General features: G+C 36.1%; 1 protein-coding gene across 4 annotated transcripts in view; it reads right to left on the bottom strand.

Annotated features, from left to right (window-relative positions):
- Rb1 (RB transcriptional corepressor 1) overlaps positions 1 to 19,529 on the bottom strand; it is a 138,643-nt gene that overhangs the window by 106,290 nt on the left and 12,824 nt on the right. For 2 of the 4 annotated variants that reach the window (XM_090342142.1, XM_090342139.1), the window contains exons 3-6: positions 8,620 to 8,735; positions 4,780 to 4,899; positions 2,221 to 2,259; positions 400 to 467 (exon numbers count right to left, since the gene is read on the bottom strand). In XM_090342142.1, coding sequence (XP_090198268.1) covers positions 400 to 467; positions 2,221 to 2,259; positions 4,780 to 4,899; positions 8,620 to 8,735 — 343 coding nt within the window. The remainder of the gene's footprint in view (positions 1 to 399; positions 468 to 2,220; positions 2,260 to 4,779; positions 4,900 to 8,619; positions 8,736 to 19,529) is intronic. The other 2 variants (XM_090342140.1, XM_090342141.1) reach the window with 1 other exon arrangement.

Below are 19,529 nucleotides of genomic sequence, written 5' to 3'. Positions count from 1 at the left end.
TAATGGTAGTCACTTGGAAAATTTTAGATAATTTTCCTTGTATGTTGCTATATTGTTTATCAAAACAAATCATTATTTTTTATAAAAACATTAAATATTCCTAAAGAAAGAAAGAGAAAGAAAAAGACTACGAAGAATGTGTATTAGGGGAAGAATGCTTGCCAAGCATGCAAGAGGCTCTTGATTTCATCACCAACACCAAAAAGAAAATATCAAAATAAGGAAGAATGGATAGACATAAAACACTTCTAAGATTGTTTCCATTAACAAAATTAGATATATGTAACAGACAATAGCTAGGTGGATGTATGAATTAAATAAAAAAGTTTACAATCAGTCAAAAGAACAATTTAATTAAAATATTTGGAACATTTGTATATAATAAGCATAATAATTTACCTTTAGCTAGTAAAAATGTGATCCAAGAAACTTTCAGAACCAACAAAGAACTTATTTCAGTAGATAACCTAGCAAAAATAAAGAAAAAATTATCACTGACAAAATTTTCCAACTATACCTTTGGAGTAATTTGTTTCAAATTATAGGTGTGAGCTAAATACATATTAGAAATCATTTCATTTTAAGTGCAGTTATACCTGAACTCAATTTATTTCAGTTCACTTTGTTTCTACCATGATATCATATTTAACATACAGAACAGAATATATTTCACATAGAATATCTGCCAGGCACTGGTGACTTACACCTATAATCCTAGCTAATCAGGAGGCTGAGATCTGAGTATTGATATTCAAGTCAGCTAAAGCAGGCAACTGTGAGACTTTTATCTCCAATTAACCACCAAAAAAACAGACGTGGAGCTGTTGCTGAAAGTGACACAGGGCTAGTCTTGAGCAAGAGTTCATGGGCAGTAACCAGGCTTGAGTTCAAACCCCACAACCAACAACAAAAAAAAAGAACACTGAGTAGCTTGTAGTCTAAAAATATAAGGTCAAAGTATATTGTAATGTCATTGGTTTCAAACTATTTTCATGGTTGTTTGCTCTTTGTTTTCTAATTAATATCAACACTATAAGCAGACAAAGGTTTAGATGGCTCTGGCTTGTTAATTTAATACTTTGTATTGGGTATGTTTTCCACAGACATTCATTTCTTGCAATAAATGCATATAATTTAATTAATACATAATTTTCCCTTATAGAAATCTCTCCCCTCCCCCACCTCTCTCTCCTTGTTCCTCTCTCTCTCCTTGTTCCTCTCTCTCTCCTCACTCCTCTCTCTCTCTCTCTCTCTCTCTCTCCCTCTCTCTGTCTTCCTCCCTTCCTTCCTCCCTCCCTCTCAGAATTAGGGATTGAACTCAGGGCTTTGTACTTGAAGATGTTCTATCCCTAGTCATACTTCCAACTCATTTTTGCACTGGTTATATTCAAAGTTGGGTATCAATTTATGTCTGTGTCAGCCTGGGCTATAAATCTTTTACTTGTGCTTCTTCATGTCATAACAGATTCTAGGTATATACCACACTACCTAGCTGTTGTACTTCCTACAAGTTGGATAAGAGTTTATGTGAAATAACCACTAATTGAGATGGGAGTCTTGCATCAAACTGATTTCCTCCATCTCTGTCCCCAAAGTAGCTAGAATTATAAGCTTGAGCCACTGCCCTCTATATCAATAAAAAATTCCTATACCATTATTTCATTGGGGGTATGAACTCTCCAGTCCTCATTCTGTTTCAGAAGAAAAACTCTGGAATAATACATGGCTGTGTTATTCAAATATTATATATTAAAAATTATTCTGAAATTTTGGTATAGTTCCTCAATTTGTTCTTACCCAAAAACAATTACCTAAGTTTTTACATTAATAACATGTCTGTGACAAACTCACAATAAACATTTAACTGATGAATTGAGTAGATGACATTTTACACTGAATCAATTTCTCCCTTGTTACTTCTCCTTTGCAGTATAAGGGATGTATTTGTTTAGAAAATAATCTACATTGGATGTTATAATTTTATCTTATAATGTAACATACTATCATCAACCAAACTAACCCTAAAGTATCAATATATTTGAGATTACTATTGAAAGGTAATTTTTAAGAAATTAAAATGTAGAAAAAGAGCTGTGGCTCAAAGTGGTAGAGCACTAGTCAATTAGAAGCTCAGGTACAGCACCCATGACCTGAGTTCAAACTCTACAACCAAAGGATGGAAGAAAAAAAGTACAATGTAAGATGCCCTCAACTACTTACAAATTGTTGGGTTGAGTCAAATATATAAGTTCACATGTTCTGAAAGGAAAAACAATTGTTATTATATGCCTTTTTAAAACATTACTTTTGATAATAAACGTTTAAAAAAATACAGAGCAACCTGATGACTTAACAAATACCCACAGATTTTACAGTGTGTCCATCTCAACAGTGTGGTTTTAGGGTTTGGATTCCACACCAACACTGGCAAGAGTTTCGGAAAAACAGGGTAACAGCAGGAGTGTGTGTCAATGCTTTCTCAAGAAAAGGTAGCCCATTTCACCATGCACAAGCATTCACTCAAAACGGATCAAAGACCTCAATGTCAGACCAGAAACCTTGAAACTGCTACACGATAGAGTTGGAGAGACACTGGAACTCATAAGCACAGGCAAAAGATTCCTGAATAGAATCTCAGGGTCACAACAGATTGGAGAGAGACTTGATAAATGGGACTACCTAAAAATAAGAAGTTTCTGCACAGATAAAAGCATAGCCACTGAAGTAGAGAGACAGCCAACCAAACTGGGAAAAGATATTTATCAATAATACATCAGACAAATGCTTAATATCCAGTATCTACAGGGAACTCAAGAAACTAATCCCCCCCAAACCCAACAAATCATTCACTAAATGGGCAAGGGAACTAAAGAGAGACTTATCAAAAGAAGAGGTTAAAATGGAGGAAAAGCATATGAGAAAATGCTCATTATCCACTGTCATAAAGGAAATGCAAATAAAAACAACCCTAAGATACCACCTTACCATAACAAGAATGGCCAAGATTTTGAACTCAGACAATGACAGATGCTGGTGGAGTTGTGGCGAAAAAGGAACCCTACTGCATTGCTGGTGGGATTGTAAGCTAGTTCAGACACTCTGAAAAGCAGTGTGGAGGTTTCTTAAAGAACTGAAAACTGACCTTCCCTACAATCCCACCATACTACTCCTGGGCATCTACCCTGAACATCATAACCCAGGATATGATAAGGACACCTGCTCAGCTATGTTCATCTCTGCACTATTCACAATAGACAAGCGATGTAAACAATCCAGATGCCCTACTGCAGATGAATGGAAACAAAATATGTGGTATATATATATATATATACAATGAAATCCTACATAGCCAACAGACAAGATAAAATAATGGCATTCTCAGGGAAGTGGATGAATCTAGAGTGAATCATGTTGAGTGAGACAAGTCAAGACCAAAGGAACAAAAGGTGCATGGTATCCTCAATATCCTCCAAACAGTACAAGAGCAAGGACTCAATATTTGCATACCCAATGCTATGGACATGGTATTGGAAATATAAATACAACTACACAGACATAAAAATTTATGAATCTATAGACATGTTTTATTACATAGATTAATATGTATATATGACATACAAACCCTCAGCCTAATTTTAATTATATTCTAAAATCTAAGTGCCAGTGTTTGTATATATAAATTCCCTTCTTGACTACTTGTTTGTTAAATACGTCATTTGAAATATGATGTAAAAATCAATGTTAATAAATTCTTTAATTAAAAAAAAGGTAGTTCACCACTCCAAGTCACTAAACCCTGTGCAAATGGGGGTTCTAAAACAAACATTATTCTGTGTGCTCTTGGGGAAGGGGCAGAAGACTGATAAATAAGGGAACAATTTCTGTTGGCAGGGAATAATATGGGAAGGTTTACCATTTTGAATACCCTCAGCCCTTGAACTGGATACTCAAAGTGGACAATCTCTAACATTGAATCACTTCTCCATTCAAAAAGAAATGCTAGCTGGGTGCTGGTGGCTCATACTGGCGATCCCAGTTACTCTGGAGGCTAAGATCTACGGATCTTGGTTCAAAAGCAGCCCGGGTAGAAAAGTCCCCATGGCACTCTTGCCTCCAATTAACCACTCAAAATCCAGTAGTGACTATGGCTCAAGTGGTAGAGCACTAGTCTTGCGCAAAAAAAAAAAAAAAAAAAAAAAAAAAGGCTCAGGGACAGTGCCTAGACTCTGAGTTCAAGCCCCAAAACAGACCCTCCAAAAACACAACTTTCTTACTCATATTCAGTGGGCGAACATAACAGACACATGCCACATTAGGAACTATAAATGTTTGAGGAAACAAAGTTTGAATGAAAACCGTATCAAAAACATAATTCAAGCTTACTCATTCTTCCCCCAGTTGAATAGTAACAGTGCTATTTCTTCTTGACTACCACTGAGAACACAAATCATAATTTAATAGCACAGGTCATATGCCACCTACAGCCAATATTTTTTCTTCTAAAGAAGATAACTTCATGAGAAGAAGTTAAAATTTAAAACATTGTTCAAAGTTAAGTGTCTCCAAGTATGTAAGGCTAAAATGGGCACTAAACTTAAAATCTAAGAAAACAATTGAGACATGGAAGGACAGAACGTTAATTTTGAACATCCAAAATGTTAACAGCAAATGGGACAAGACTAATGAATAATACTCAGTAAACTTATTAAATATGTAATAGTCCAACATTAAACTGTGAAATGAAAAATAAAAGTAATTCTAATAAAAATTTTACTTCACCTTTCTAATTTGCTGTAGAGTGCACACAACACATTATACTTCTTCATCAGTCTTGATATAGCATTATCAACTTTGGTACTGGTATCAATTTCTTTTAGTAAATCAAAGAATTTATAGACACTAGAAAGGAAAAAGAACAGGAAAAAAAGTGAGACTTTTAACATTTCCTTTAGTTCATTTTCAAATCACAGACATTTCAGGATAAAAGATTACTAGCTCCACACCAAATTACTACTGTGTCCTTGGAAAGAATATATTTTTCCCATTCTCCTAAATTCTGAAAAGGAAAAAATAAAATCAACCAGCTTTTAAGCTATTCCCTAGTATCGTTTTCCTCTATCAAGTATTTATTTTATTACTGAAAATACAGAAAAAAGAATCATGAAGGGACATGTGTATATTTTAAAATTTAACCATTTGAGTTTTTAAATTAAAGTGTGTGTGTGTGCTGGGGCTGGGACTTGAACTCATGGCCTGGGGCATCCCTGAACTTTTCTGCTCCAGGCTAATTCTCTACTACTAAGCCACATCTCCACTTTTAGTGGTTAAATGGAGATAAGAGTCTCTGGGACTTTCCTGCCCAGGCTGGCTTTGAACTATGATCCTTAGATTTTGGACTCCTGAATAACTAGAATTACAGGCAGAAGCCTGATGCAAAAAGCATTGTACATTAATAGGGTACCATGTAATGTTTCAATATGTAGACACTGTATAATAAGGTTAAACATAACTATCCCTTTACAAGTTGACCTGGACTACTGGGCAAAAACATAAAATTATTTTTCCTACCTTTTGTGAGTACATTATCACTATCCATAATCACACTATATTCATGCTTAAAAAATGACTTCATGGGGCTGGGATTGTGGCTTAGTGGTAAAATGTTTGCCTAGCATGCATGAAGCTCTGGGTTTTCCTCAGTACTACATAAACTGAAAAAAATGGAAGTGGCATTGTGGCTCAAGTAACAGAGTGCTAGCCTTGAGCAAAAGAAGCTCAGGGACAGTGCTCAGACTGAGTTCAAGTTCAAGACTGGGAGAGAGCAGGAGGGAAAGAAGGAGAGAAAAGGAGGGAAAGAGGGAGAGAGAGGGAGGAGGACAGAGAAAGGAGGGAGGGACAGGGAGGGACAGGGAGGGACAGGGAGGGACAGAGAGGGACAGAGAGGGACAGAGAGGGGGGAGATGGAAAGAGAGGAGGGGAGAGGAGAGGGAGGGAGAGGAGTGGGAGAGAGGGAAAAGAGGGAGAGGGAGAGGAGAGAAGGGAAGCCAGAAGGAGAAGGAAGGGGGGAGAGGGAGAAGGAAACGTATGAAATGGCAGTCTTTCTATATAACACCATAATAATAATAAAATTATTTCTAAAAAACATTTCAATTCCAACACAAAACCATATAGCTCACTCTAGTGTTTTCCTTTCTATATTTGTAACTCTTCTTCAATAGTGAAAATCCAGAATCAATTTGTCCTTATTTATTCCTTGAATTAATCTGTCTGTAAGTTACCATCTTCTATCTCTAAAATCACCTACTTCCCGGTGAACTCTTTCTTATTCAGGTCAACTGCCTGGACTGACCTGGCTGTATTCCTCATCTAGCACACTTCTTCCTCACCCAAGCAGAGCACTTACTCCCACACCAGCTACTCTCTTCTCCTTGCTACTATGACCCCTCACACTGGCTTCCCACATACCCATCCCAATCCTGACACTGCACACCAAGTAGCTTGTGTTGGGTTGTCCCACACACCCAAAGTAGATGCCCTTCTACTATGAAGATGCCTACTCTCCCCAGTCTGGTTCTGACATCTTCTCTAGGCTCTTTGCACTTCTCTGCCTCATATGTACACAATGACATCCTTTGCTCTACCAGATTTGATTTTAAGTTTAAAATAATGATTTTTAGCCAATTACTGTTACAAAAACTAATTTTGGAACATCCATTCATACAATTTTCAATAGGGTACTAAAGGAAACAATCATCAGTTGCATCTTTGTTTGCCACTCCTGCCTGGGGCTTGAACACAGGGCCTAAGCAATGCCCTTGAACTGCTTTTTTGTTCAAGGTTAGCATTTCACCACTTGAGGCACAGCACCACTTCCAGCTTTTTTTGCTTATGTGGTACTGAGGAATCGAACCCAGGGCTTCATGCATGCTAGGCAAGCACTCTACCACTAAACCCCATTCCTAGCCCGTCAATTTCATCTTACATATTAATTTCCAATCAAATCTGTATAAAGAATTACACTTAGTCAGGTGCCAATTGCTCACATCTGTAATTCTAGCTACTCAGGAGGCTGATAATCTGAGGATCACAGTTCAAAGCCAGCCCAGGCAAGAAAAGTCTGTCAGCCTCTAATCTCCAATTAACCATCAGAAAACCAGAAGTGGTGCTGTGGCTCAAAAGGGTAGAGCAATAACCTACAGCTGAAGAGCTCAGGGACAGCATCCAGGCCCAGAGTTCAACCCCGACAAGAACAGAAAGAAAGAAAATTATACTATCAGGCACCAGAGACTCACAACTGTAATTCTAGCTACTCAGAAGGATGAGATCTGAGGACAGAAGTTCAAAAGCCAGCCTGGACAGGAAAGACTGCGAAACTCTTATTTCCAATTATCTACTAAAAAGTAGAAACTTAAGTTGTGTTCAAGTGGTTGAGCAGTAGCCTTGAGTACAAAAGTGCAAGGAGAGAACCCAGGCTCTGAGTTCAATCTCTAAGACTAGCACACACAAAAAAGAATTATTCCAAAGAAGCTAACTAAAGCATAGTAGTTACCCATTTAAAGGCTATCCAACAAAAAATAAAAAGCTTCCACTAAGTCAAGTGAAATGGCCTATGCTATGGTTCCAGGATTTAGAATGCTGAGGTGAAACCTGAGTTTGGGAGTTCAAGACTCCTCACTTGAAATCAACACAATGAAACTGTTTCAAAAAAGAAAAAAAAAGGGGGGGTGGAGGTAGTGGGGAATCTCCTCAAGACACAGAACTTCTCCTCACCTTAAAAAAAAAAAATTGTTACTAAGTTCCCATTACACAAAATGGATAAAAATGTCTTGATAAGCTACATGGAAAAGAAACAAAGGAGTAGAAATGACAAGAGATGGAGAAGATCAGGATATTGCCAAAATAATGGTAAAGAGTCAAAAGAAAAGAAAGCAGCTTCAGAGTAGCATTTATTGAAGAAATATTCTCACTTTATATTTTTGAGGTATATGCCAGTATTTCCAAGAAAACTGAATTGTTATTAACAAGCCTTCTTTTTCTAAGGGTGATTTAAGAAAAAGAAAGAAAAAGAAAAGGAAGAAATAGAAGTTGTTACTTGTTGTGGTATAAGCACTGACTCCATGAACTCAGTTTTTATTTTATTTTTGTGTATCTATGAATATATGAGCCTTTGCATCCACATTTTACTTATAATAAGGAAAAGTGTTAGAATATAACAATTTAACCTAATCTGTTAAAATAAAACATAAATTATAGTTAATTCTTTATAGTTTTTGTTTTTCCTTTTTGTCGGTTGTGGGGCTTAAACTCTAGGCCTAGGTACTGTCCCTGAGCTCTTCAGCTCAAGGCTAATGTTCTACCTCTTGAGCCACAGCTCCACTTCTGGTTTTCTGGTAGTTCATTGGAGATAAGAATGTCATAGACTTTTCTTGCCTGGGCTGGCTTTGAACTGTGCTCCTCAGATCTAAGCCTCCCGAAGTACCTAAGATTACAGACATGAGCCACCAACACCTAGTATATAGTTTTATTTAAAAAGAGATATAATTGCTTAATTTCTAACCTCTAGCAAAAGGAAGGGTTTTTTTAATGGCAAAAGTCAAAATTTATGTAAAAAAACTTTACCTGGTTTTTATGTTTTTCTGTAGCTCAGTAAAAGTGAATGGCATCTCATCAAGGTCAACTGCAGCAATAAAAATACAGATTCCCCAGAACTCCTTTTTCTTTTGAATATAACCTTCCTGGGAACAAAAAAAAAGATAAATACTTTTATTAAATCATTTACACTGAATACTATGTTTAAACTTTATTATATGTTATTTTTTCTTATTTGGCATAATAAAATGTGTTTTTATATTCTTATAATGATATATATTCAAAAAGATTTCACTCTACATTAGTATAATAAACATTCCATTTTAGATTCATAAGGCAAAAAACATACAAGAGATCAGAATGCTAAATCGCAACTTCCTGTGCAAAGTTTGAGTCAATTTTTTGAAATAGTAATTTTTTAAAAAACCAGTGTCATCAAAGCCAAGCTAAAATATTTTAGAATCTTAACATATAACTTGAAAACTAAGCCTCCTTTCTTATTTGATAGTCCTTTTTTCTCTTATTCTCTAATTCATCAGTTCTTTTTATCATTTTGCTCAAATATTTTCAAACCTTATGTAATTTCATGTTTCAATTCCATAACTGCCTTATTTGTAAATGGAAATAATATCTATCTCACTTTTTTTTTTGGCCAGTCCTGGGCTTGAGCTCAGGGCCTGAGCACTGTCCTTGGACTTTCTCAAGGCTAGAGCTCTACCACTTGAGCCTCAGCACCACTTCTGGCTTTTTTCTATGTATATGGTACCAAGGAATCGAACCTGGGTCTTCGTGCATGCTAGGCAAGCACTCTACCACTAGGCTAAACTCCCAGCCCATCTATCTCACTTTTTAAGAACTAAATGAGATTATACTTAAACATCTGGCAGAGTGTTTGGCTCATATTTAGTACACAATGGGTGACCACTATTACTAGAATGTTTTTATTATCATTATTTTCCTCCTGACAATAAATAATACTTCTCAAATATATACCGATTTTGAAAAACAGCCAAATTGTCTAATGATTCAGGAAACCTATTTATTCTTTATTGATAACAGTAATTAAGCTGAGAAAAGCAGGCAATACAATTTTACATTACAGTAACTCAATTATATACTAGGTATAGGATAAAGATGCTTTCTTTTTTTTTTTTTTTTTTTGCCAGTCTTGGGCTTAAGCTCAGGGCCTGAGCACTGTTCTTGGATTTTTCTCAAGGCTAGAAGAACTCTACCACTTGAGCCTCAGCACCACTTCTGGCTTTTTCTAAGTATGTGGTACCAAGGAATTGAACCCGGGTCTTCATGCATGCTAGGCAAGCACTCTACCACTAGGCCAAACTCCCTGCCTAAAGATGCTTTCTAGATTATCAGAGTTTAGATAAAAAGTTTAACATCCAACTTCAAACTTTTCCTTAATTTTAGCCATTTAAATTTTATATTCTAAATATATTTAATTTTTATATTTAAAATGACTAAAAGTAAAAAGTAAAAAGACAGAATATCAAGGTTGGTAAAGATATAGATGAAAAAAATCAATATCACACTAATGGTTAAAATACAACCACAGTGGGCCAGGAGTTTGGCCTATTGGTAGAGTGTGTGCCTAGCATGCACAAAGACCCGAGTTTGATTCCTAGGTACCATATACATACAAAAAAGCCAGAAACAGTGCTGTGGCTCAAGTGGTAGAGCTCTAGCCTTGAGAAAGCCCAAGGACAGAGCTCAGGCCCTGAGTTTCAAGCCCAAGACAGGCCAAAAAAAAAAAAAAAATACAACCACAGTAAGACCATTTTGGAAAAAAAAAATTTGGTATAATTTTGTTCCTATAATTATATACTTTCTACAAACAGCCATTCTACCCCAGATATTTATACCCAATAGAAATTAAAGCATTACATATGAATGTTCATGGCAACTTCATTCATAGTGGCCCCAAATTAGCCACAACTCAATTTTCCCAAAGCAGAAATAGTTGCATATCCATATAACAGAATATCATTTTAAAATACATAGTCCTTACAAACTTAAGAAGAAGTCTTATATTATACTGAGAAAAAGTCAGAGGCAAAAAGGTACATTGTATTCTTCTTACATGAAATTCTAGGAAAAGCAAAAGGAATCTTTCAGGGAACCCACAGGGAGTTCTTAGGGAATGACTAAAATGGGAAATGAGAAAACTATCTGGTCTGATCAAAAAGTTCTGTACCTAAATACTGCTGATTAAAACTGTATCTGTCAAGGTCAGGTGCTGGTGGCTCATGCCTGTAATCCTATCCACTCAGGAGGCTGAGATCTACGGATCACGGTTCAAAGCCAGCCTGGGCACAAAAAGTCCAATGAACCACCAGAAAACCAAAAATGGAACTGTGGCTCAAATGGTAGAATGCTAGCCCTGAGCTGAAGATCTCAGGGACAGGGTCCAGGCCCAGAGTTCAAGCCTCATGACCGACACAAACACACATAAAATCTGTCAAAACAAATTGAACTATACACTTCAATTAATACATTTTAATGCTACAAAAGTACCTCAATAAATTTGGCTCTGAAACTAAGTTATATACTTTTTATAACTTACTTGAAGATGCAAAGTATACATTAATTGTGATTATCAAGTATTTTGAGTATTTTAATAGAATGAGGAACATCAAAATTTTTGGGCAGTCCTGGGGTTTTAACTCAGGGTCTGGGCACTGTCCTTGGGTATTCTCAAGGCTAGTACTCTACCACTTAAGCTACAGCACCACTTCAAGCTTTTTCTGTGTATCTGGTACTAAGGAATCGAACCCAGGGCTTTGTGCGTGGTACACAGGCACTCTACCACTAGGCCACACTCTCAACTCGATCATCAACTTCTATGAATGTGCTTTTATTAGTAAAGTCAATTTCATGGGAAAAACTAAGATTCCCAACAGCTGTGCTCTTTAAAAATTTTTATGCTTACTTCTTGTTTTGAAATGTGTCTCTATCTTTTGCTAGCTATTATCTATTGAATATAAGTATTCTCAATGTATCTGCTAATAGCAACTCCTTTCCTTCCTTTGCTTCCTTATTTGTTCCTTCCTTATCCTCTTGTCTTTCATCTGTCTCTTTTTAAGCTGAGAAGTGAAAAAAACTAAAGTAATGAAAATTAAGTAAATATTAATTATTTTTGTTTTGTTTTCTAGTCCAAGGCTTGAACTCAGGGCCTGGGCACTGTCCTTGAGCTTTTCCAAGGCTCACTTCCTGCTTTTTCTGTGTATGTGGTACCAAGAAATCAAACCCAGGTTTTCCTGCATACTATGCAGGCACTCTACCAATAGGCCACACTCCCAGCCCCTTAATCAATTTTTTAAAACATAAAAAAATTATTTTAATTCTGGGGATTGAACCAAGGCCCTCACATGACAAGAAACTACCACTGAGCTGCATCCCCAACTTCAAACATCAAATTTTATTCAGATTTTTCCTTTGTTAACATTTTTAATTTTTTATTATAATGTATAGAGGGCTAACAGTTACATATGCCAGATAGTAGGTGCATAGAATGGGTCAATTCTAAATGCTTTATGTACGATGGAACTATATCCTAACATAGGGACTTCTGAAATGAAATTAAATGTAAGGACACTGAAAAGGCTTTTTGTCTGTCTTGCATTGTTCTGCTTTGCAGTGATTTTGTGCTTCCCTGTGTTTCTTTCTGCACCACCACTTGTATTGAGGCTCAAGTGATTCTGTTGGGAATCTTGCAGTTTCAATAATGACCTTGCATTTCATAAGAAAAAGGGTTTATATATTTTTCAAATTCGTCTGTTCCATTCTGATTTTTATTAACATCAGACATGAAACACTCAAATAATTGTAGAAGAATCACAAATTTACGGGCAATACCTTTGGTTGTTCTCCTTCAAAGACCTCTCTGACCTCAATACAGTGCTTGTGCAAGAAGAGCTCAGAGCTGTTCTAGTACAGATTTGAGTCAAATTTATTTACAAATCCCGATGGCCCTCTACAAATCTGACTGTACATTCATAATTTTTTTTTTTGCCAGTCCTGGGCTTGAGCTCAGGACCTGAGCACTGTCCTTGGACTTTCTCAAGGCTAGAGCTCTACCACTTGAACCTCAGCACCACTTCCGGCTTTTTGCTATGTATGTGGTACCGAGGAATCACACCCGGGTCTTCATGCATGCTAGGCAAGCACTTTAACCACTAGGCCAAACTCCCGGCCCACATTCATAATTTTTTATATGAGAATAAAGTAGTAATGACTAAGAACATTTTCTGACTCAAGATAGTTTCTGCAAGTAATTGGTTGTTTAACATACTCATGTTTTTTTATTCCCACAAGTAACTATTTAGAAGCCATAGTTTGTAAAATTAGTATGCTGATTAAATCACATAAAGCAAAACAATTCAATATTGTACAAAATCATCTGATATAAAACTCCTAAATGAAATGTCCTATAAACAGTTTCTGATTTTTTTTTTGAGAGGAGGGGTTAGTTATGGGACTTGAACTCAAGAATCCAGGGTGCTGTCCCTGAGTGCTCTACCACTTACAGCCACAGGGCCACTTCAGATTTTCTGGTGGTTAATTGGAGAGAGTCTCATGCAATTTCCTGCCTGGGCTGGCTTTGAACCATGATCCTCAGATCTCAGACTCCTGAGTAGCTAGGATTTCAGGTGTGAGCCATAGACCCAAGGACCTTTCTTTTGGCCTTTATTTCAGATATGACTTGTTTTCATTTTCTTAAATATCCTATTTCAAAGAAAGTTTTTAACAATATCACACACTGAACACACAACTTGATTTCTTTGTTATACTGGGCCTTATTTTCTAATGGTGATTTAGAACCTATAATCTGTAAGTGATATGTTCATTTCCCAACAACATAATGTTGCACATAATAAACACATATCCCTCTCACTATAACAGATACTATATGTTTTCTTGAAAATTAAGTTCAGAATAGTGTTAAGACAAAATCAATTCAGAGAAAAAAGCAGACAAACTTTTGAAAATGCTGAAACTCAGTATAGTGTCAATTAAAAATGCTTCTGGATTCAGTTCTTTTTTGTTTTGTTTTTGGATTTTGGGTTGTTGTTGTTGTTTTTTTTTTTTTTTTCCTGCCAATCCTGGGCCAGAACTCAGGGCCTGGGCACGATCCTTGAGTTTTTTCAAGTCTAGCACTCTACTACTTCAGCCACAGCACCTCTGGCTTGTGTATGTGGTACCAAGCAATCGAACCCAGGGCTTCGTGCATACTAGGCAAGCACTCTACCACTAGGTCGCGCTCCTGGCCTGAGTTTAGTTTTTACATCTAAGAATTTATTGAATAAAAATACTGGAGAGTTAAGACTTACATAATAGGTGTCCAAAGAATTATAATAGCAAAAGCAATGAATAACACTCAAATATCTTAAAACAGAATAAATGCTGGAACTATATCATGGAATACTATAAAAGCCCTACAACATTTGCAAAGAGTTTTTTTTATAAGAACATGGAAAAACACCCAAGATACAATGCTAAAGGGCTTAAAGCACTAGAATACAAAATTATTTGCGTATTTTGGTTTTAATTCTATAAGAACTCAAAAGGTGAAAAATGCAAATATATGCATAGAATTTTAATTATTATCTGTACAATTAGTAGGGTTAAGAATAGTTTTCATTTTCTTCATTAATCTAGATATATTTTCTCAATTGAGAGGTCAGTAAAATGGTAAATTTAGTTTAGGGGGAGGGAAAGTGAAAGAAAAACATGAAAAGGGGTATCAATGTTCAAGAAGTAATGTACCTACTACCTGACAAATATAACTGTAATCCCTCTATCTGTTACTCTGACAATAAAATACAATTTTAAAAAAGAAAAAAATGCTAAATTTATATATGGCAGGTTGTAAGAATTATAGTTCTGGTAAAAATCTTTACAGTAGGGGGCTGGGAGTTTGGCCTAGTGGTAGAGTGCTTGCCTCACATGTACAAAGGCCGGGGTTCGATACCTCGGTACCACATACATACAAAAAAGCCAGAGTGGTACTGAGGCTCAAGTGGTAGAGCTCTAGCCTTGAGAAAGTCTAAGGACAGGGCTCAGGCCCTGAGCTCAAACCCAGGACTGGCAAAAAAAAAAAAAAAATCTTTACAATATCAAAACTTTAATTTCCTATGTATTACAATTTAAACTAAAATCTACAATAAATACTTAAAGAGGCTACTTCTCATGCTATCATTCAGCACACTAATGATATCCCCTAATGACAATTCACATGTACTAACTTTTTAACACACTTACTTATAAAAGAGCTCCACCAAGTGGTGATATAATCTTGGAACAAGACAGTTTTGCATAAGAAAGCAACCACATAAACTTGAATTGCAATTTCTCAAACTAAAAATATTCCATTCTAAGTAGGAGAAACACTAGAACTGAAAGGAAGAGCCATAACATTTTTAAAGAGAGTTCCTGGGGCACAGCAGATAGAAGAGAGACTTGACAAATGGGATCACATCAAAATGAAAAGTTCCTACACAGCAAAGGACATAGTTACTAAACTATAAAGATAGCCAACAGGCTAAAAGAAGATCTTTATCAATAAAGGCCTTATATTCAAACTATGCAAGGAGCTCAAGAAATTAACCCCTTCCCAAACTAACACACTAATCACTAAAAAGACAACTGAGAGACTTCTCGGAAGAGATGAGAATGGCAAAGAAACATATGAGGAAATGTTCAACATCCCTGCCATAAGGAAATACAAATCAAAACAACAGTGAGATTCCGTTTCACCCCAGTAAAATTAGCCAAAATCATGAATTTGAATGACAACAAACGTTGGTGGAGATGTGGGGGAAAAGGAACCCTATTGCACTGTTGGTAGGAATGTAAGTTGGTACAACTCTGGACAGCAGTCTGGAGGTTCCTCAAAAAAAACTAAACAGAGATCTTCCCTGTGATCCAGCCATATCACCCCCAGCTTCTCCCCAGAACCATCACAAGCCAGGATACCATAAAGAGACACTTGCATATCCATGCTTATTGCTGCTATTCCTAATAGTCAAGTTGCCAAAATAGCTTTATGGTAGGGCATGTAGGCATCTAGGATCCAAAAACTGTGGTACCCATACACAATGGAATTTTACACAACCATTAGAATATTTTGTAATCAGCAGGGAAATTGATACACCTACAAATCATGTTAAGTGAGGTAAATCAAGCTCAGAGAGACAAATGATGCATGTTTTCTCTCATATGCCAAAGCTAGACCTAAAATACACTAGGACATAGTAACTTATAGAGGTCCCTAGTCATTCACACACAGGAAGACCAAAGGAGGATAACCTAAAGGGAAGAATCCAAAGGATCAATGCCTCTGTGTCTCTGATTATACAAAACAATACTTACTGAAATGAATTTCCCCAGCAAAAAATATTCCCTCTAGCCTAAAGTTTTTTTAAAAATATGTTTAATAAAGTTAAGCCATCTGAAATATGTTCTCAAGGTCAAAAGGATATATCCTTACACTGAAGTCCTGAGGTTCTTAGTGCTTAGAAATAATGCTACAGAAGTGGCACTGTGGCTCAAGGAGTAGAGCAATAGCCTTGAGCTGAAGGGCTCAGGGAAAAATGCCCAGGCCCAGAGTTCAAGCCCCACGACAGCCAAAAAAAAAAAAAAGTTACATTAAATATATTACAGGATAGTAATATAGAAAAAGGGAAAATGACTTGCCTATTGTCTTTTCTGCTTGGATTGCTTTCTCTGATAGGTGCCATATATGAACAAAAGGAATAACAAGGTAATATGCTATAACCACCCATCCTCCATGCTATAACCACCTTGTACCAGCATTACTTTATCAGTCAAGTGCTTAAGGATGTTCTTCTATATACACAGAAGAAAATGCAGAAGTGGCAGTCACAAGAAAGAATGTAGAAGTCAATCCTGCTTGAATGCAAATCACATTTTTTGATACAACATGCTTTAGCAAACACTACCTGAGTCAACCACCAGTTACATAATACTTTTGAGGAAAGAGTTGATTCAAGTCCCATAAAAACATGTACCTGGCAAGTTCAGATTTAACTGGCTCTCTGCCCCAAAAATGAGCACCTGAGACTCCTTTTCATAAGGACACTACAGAACTCAAAGCACAGACTTACTTAAACTCTTAAGTGAAATGTGACTGACTTACTTGTCCCACTTCAAATACTCTGTAAGTATCTCCATGGCAGAATACCTTTCTCTGTACCCTAAGAGTCCAACATTAAAACGGGATTAAAAATGTTTGATTAGTTGGTATTTCTTTTTTCAAGTTGTGACAATGGCCATAGCCTAATGTTGGATAAAATGGCTTTTAGAGAGGGGCTCCCCCATTTTTTCTTAGTATAGCCAGAGAAGTAAGCAGCAACTAAAATCACCAAAGAAAGGTTGATTCTACCCTAGTTTCTTCAGCTCTCATTCACACCCTGACAGAAAACCAGCAGTACTGCCAAAGTAATTTACATCTATCTTCTAAATTGGGGATAAGTAACTGTCCTAGAACTTAGTTTCTACCCAAACTCTCTTTTTGATGCTTAATTGGGGATAAAAATCTCATAGACTTTGCTGCTCAGGCCAACTTCAAGCCTAGATTCTCAAATCTCCATCTCTTAAGTAGCTAGGATTAGATTACAGACTTGAGCTACCAATGCCCAGCTAAAGATAAACACATTTAATATTCTTCTTGGCCATCATGTCTTCTTTTTTTTGTTGTTGGTTGTGGAGCTTGAGCTGAGTACCTGAGCATTGTCCCTGAGCCTCTTTGTGCTCAAGGTTAGCACTCTACAACTTGAACCACAGTACTACTTCCTTTTTTTATCTCAAATTAGCTACTTTTTGAGTGGTTAATTGGAGACAATAGTCCCTCAGGGAATATTCTGCACAGGCTGGTTTTGAACCGTGATCCTCACATCTTAGTTTCGTGAGACACCAGTGCCTGTCTTCTTTAAAAAAAAAAATGTTTATTCAGGTTCTTTTCTCAACTTTGACTTGATTGCTTTTTCACACTGAGAATGAGTCCCTTACATACTTAGCACATAACCTCTTTTTAGCTCTAATTAGCAAACATTTCATAAATTCTACCATTCCATTGATTTTTTTATCTTGTTTCCATTTCTATACTAATAATTTTTGGTTTGATATAGTCACTAAGTTTGGCTTTGTTCCTTGTGCTTTGGGTGTGTATCAAGAATTTATTGCAAGTTCCATGTCATCCCGGGCTACAGTAAGTTCTAGCTATCCTCTGGGTACAACAAGCACTACTTCAAAGAAACAAAATAAAAGCTAAATATGAGGGTTTTCTCTTATGTCCAGCAGCTTTATGGTTTCAAGCACTAAGTTCAAGACTTTAATTCATTTTGAATTTTGATTTTGGTGCATGTTATGTGATAATTCAGTTCATTTTTCTTTCCCGTAAGGATAAATATCCAGTTAAATTAGCACTAATTATTGAAGACACTATTCATTTTCCATTGTGTTAATGTTAATGCCTTAGCCAAGAATTAGTTAACCACATATGTTTGGGTTTGTTCCTGGGCTTTTTGTTCTGTTGGCCTATGTTGTTCTGTATTTTCTGTTCTGTTGACCTTTGGAGGCAGTATCATACACTGGATTACCTTAAATTGATAATATAATTTGAATCACAAAGTGTTATGCCTCCATCTTTGCTCTCTTTGCTCAACATTGATTTTGCTATTTGTAATCTTTTGTGGTTCTGTAGGGATTTTAGGCTTCCCCTCCATATCTGTAAAAAAAATTGATGTTACAATTTTAATAAAGATTGCACTGGATCTATGTCACTTCCCATAACATGGGGGAAGGGGTAAATTTGATAGTATTAATTCTTCTGATCTATGAATATGGGATTATCTTTACATTTACCTGGGTCTTACTTTCACAGTTTTCAATGCACCCTTGCACTTAAGTATTTATTCCTATATATTTTATTCTTTTTGATACTATTATAAATGGAATTGTTTAATTTCATTTTTGGAAAATTCATTATTTGCAGTTGAAACAACAGATTCTGTGTATGGATGTAGTGTCCTGTGATCTTACTGAAATTTTATTTTATGGAATCTTAAGTATTTTGTATATATAAAATCATGTCATCTACAAACCAGTAAAATTTTTTTATTCCTTTCCTATGTGCTGAGTTGACTAGAAGTGGCATGACTACACATCCTAATCTTATTCCTGATCTTACAGATAAAGCTCTTATATTTTCACCGCTGAGTTTAATTTTAGCTGTGGGTTGTCATATATTGCCTTTATTATGTTGATGCATTCTTTATACCTAATTTTGAGAATTTATTATTATGAAAGAATAATTTCTAACATCTATTGAGTTGATCCTCATTTTTTCCCTTCATTTTCTTCATGTGTTATATCATGTACTCTAAGAAATCTAAGCAACATAATCACTTAGCTTAATTAACAGAATATTCTGACAACTGCAGAAGACATTCTTTTCAAATATCCATGAAATACTAAAATGAACCACTTTCTGGAACATAAAATAAACCTTTGTGAAGAAATAAAAAAGCACAGAATTGAATAAGAAGTTAATAAAACATATCTTGAAAACAGAAAAATGTTTTAGAATCAACAATATACTTCTAAATAATCCATTCCAAAGATATCACAATAGAATGAAAATAGAAATACCATTGAATTCAACCCCTACTACCTCAAAAAAAAAAAAAAGAAAAGAAAATTCAAACACAAAATTTCAAAATATATGATTAGTGTCAGGAGTTTGGCCGAGTGGTAGAGTGCCTGCCTAGCATGCACAAAGACCCAGGTTCAATTCCTCAGTACCACATACATAGAAAAAGCCAGAAATGGTGCTGTGGCTCAAGTGATAAAGCTCTCCAAGGACTGTACTCAGGCTCTGAACTCAAGCCCCAGGACTGTCCCCCCTC

This window comes from Megascapheus bottae, chromosome 11, assembly GCF_031878675.1.
Source record: "Megascapheus bottae isolate mThoBot1 chromosome 11, mThoBot2.hap1, whole genome shotgun sequence".
NCBI classification, from domain to species: domain Eukaryota; kingdom Metazoa; phylum Chordata; class Mammalia; order Rodentia; family Geomyidae; genus Megascapheus; species Megascapheus bottae.
Note: the sequence above shows the minus strand (reverse complement) of the source record. Positions and strands in the feature narration are given on the sequence as shown.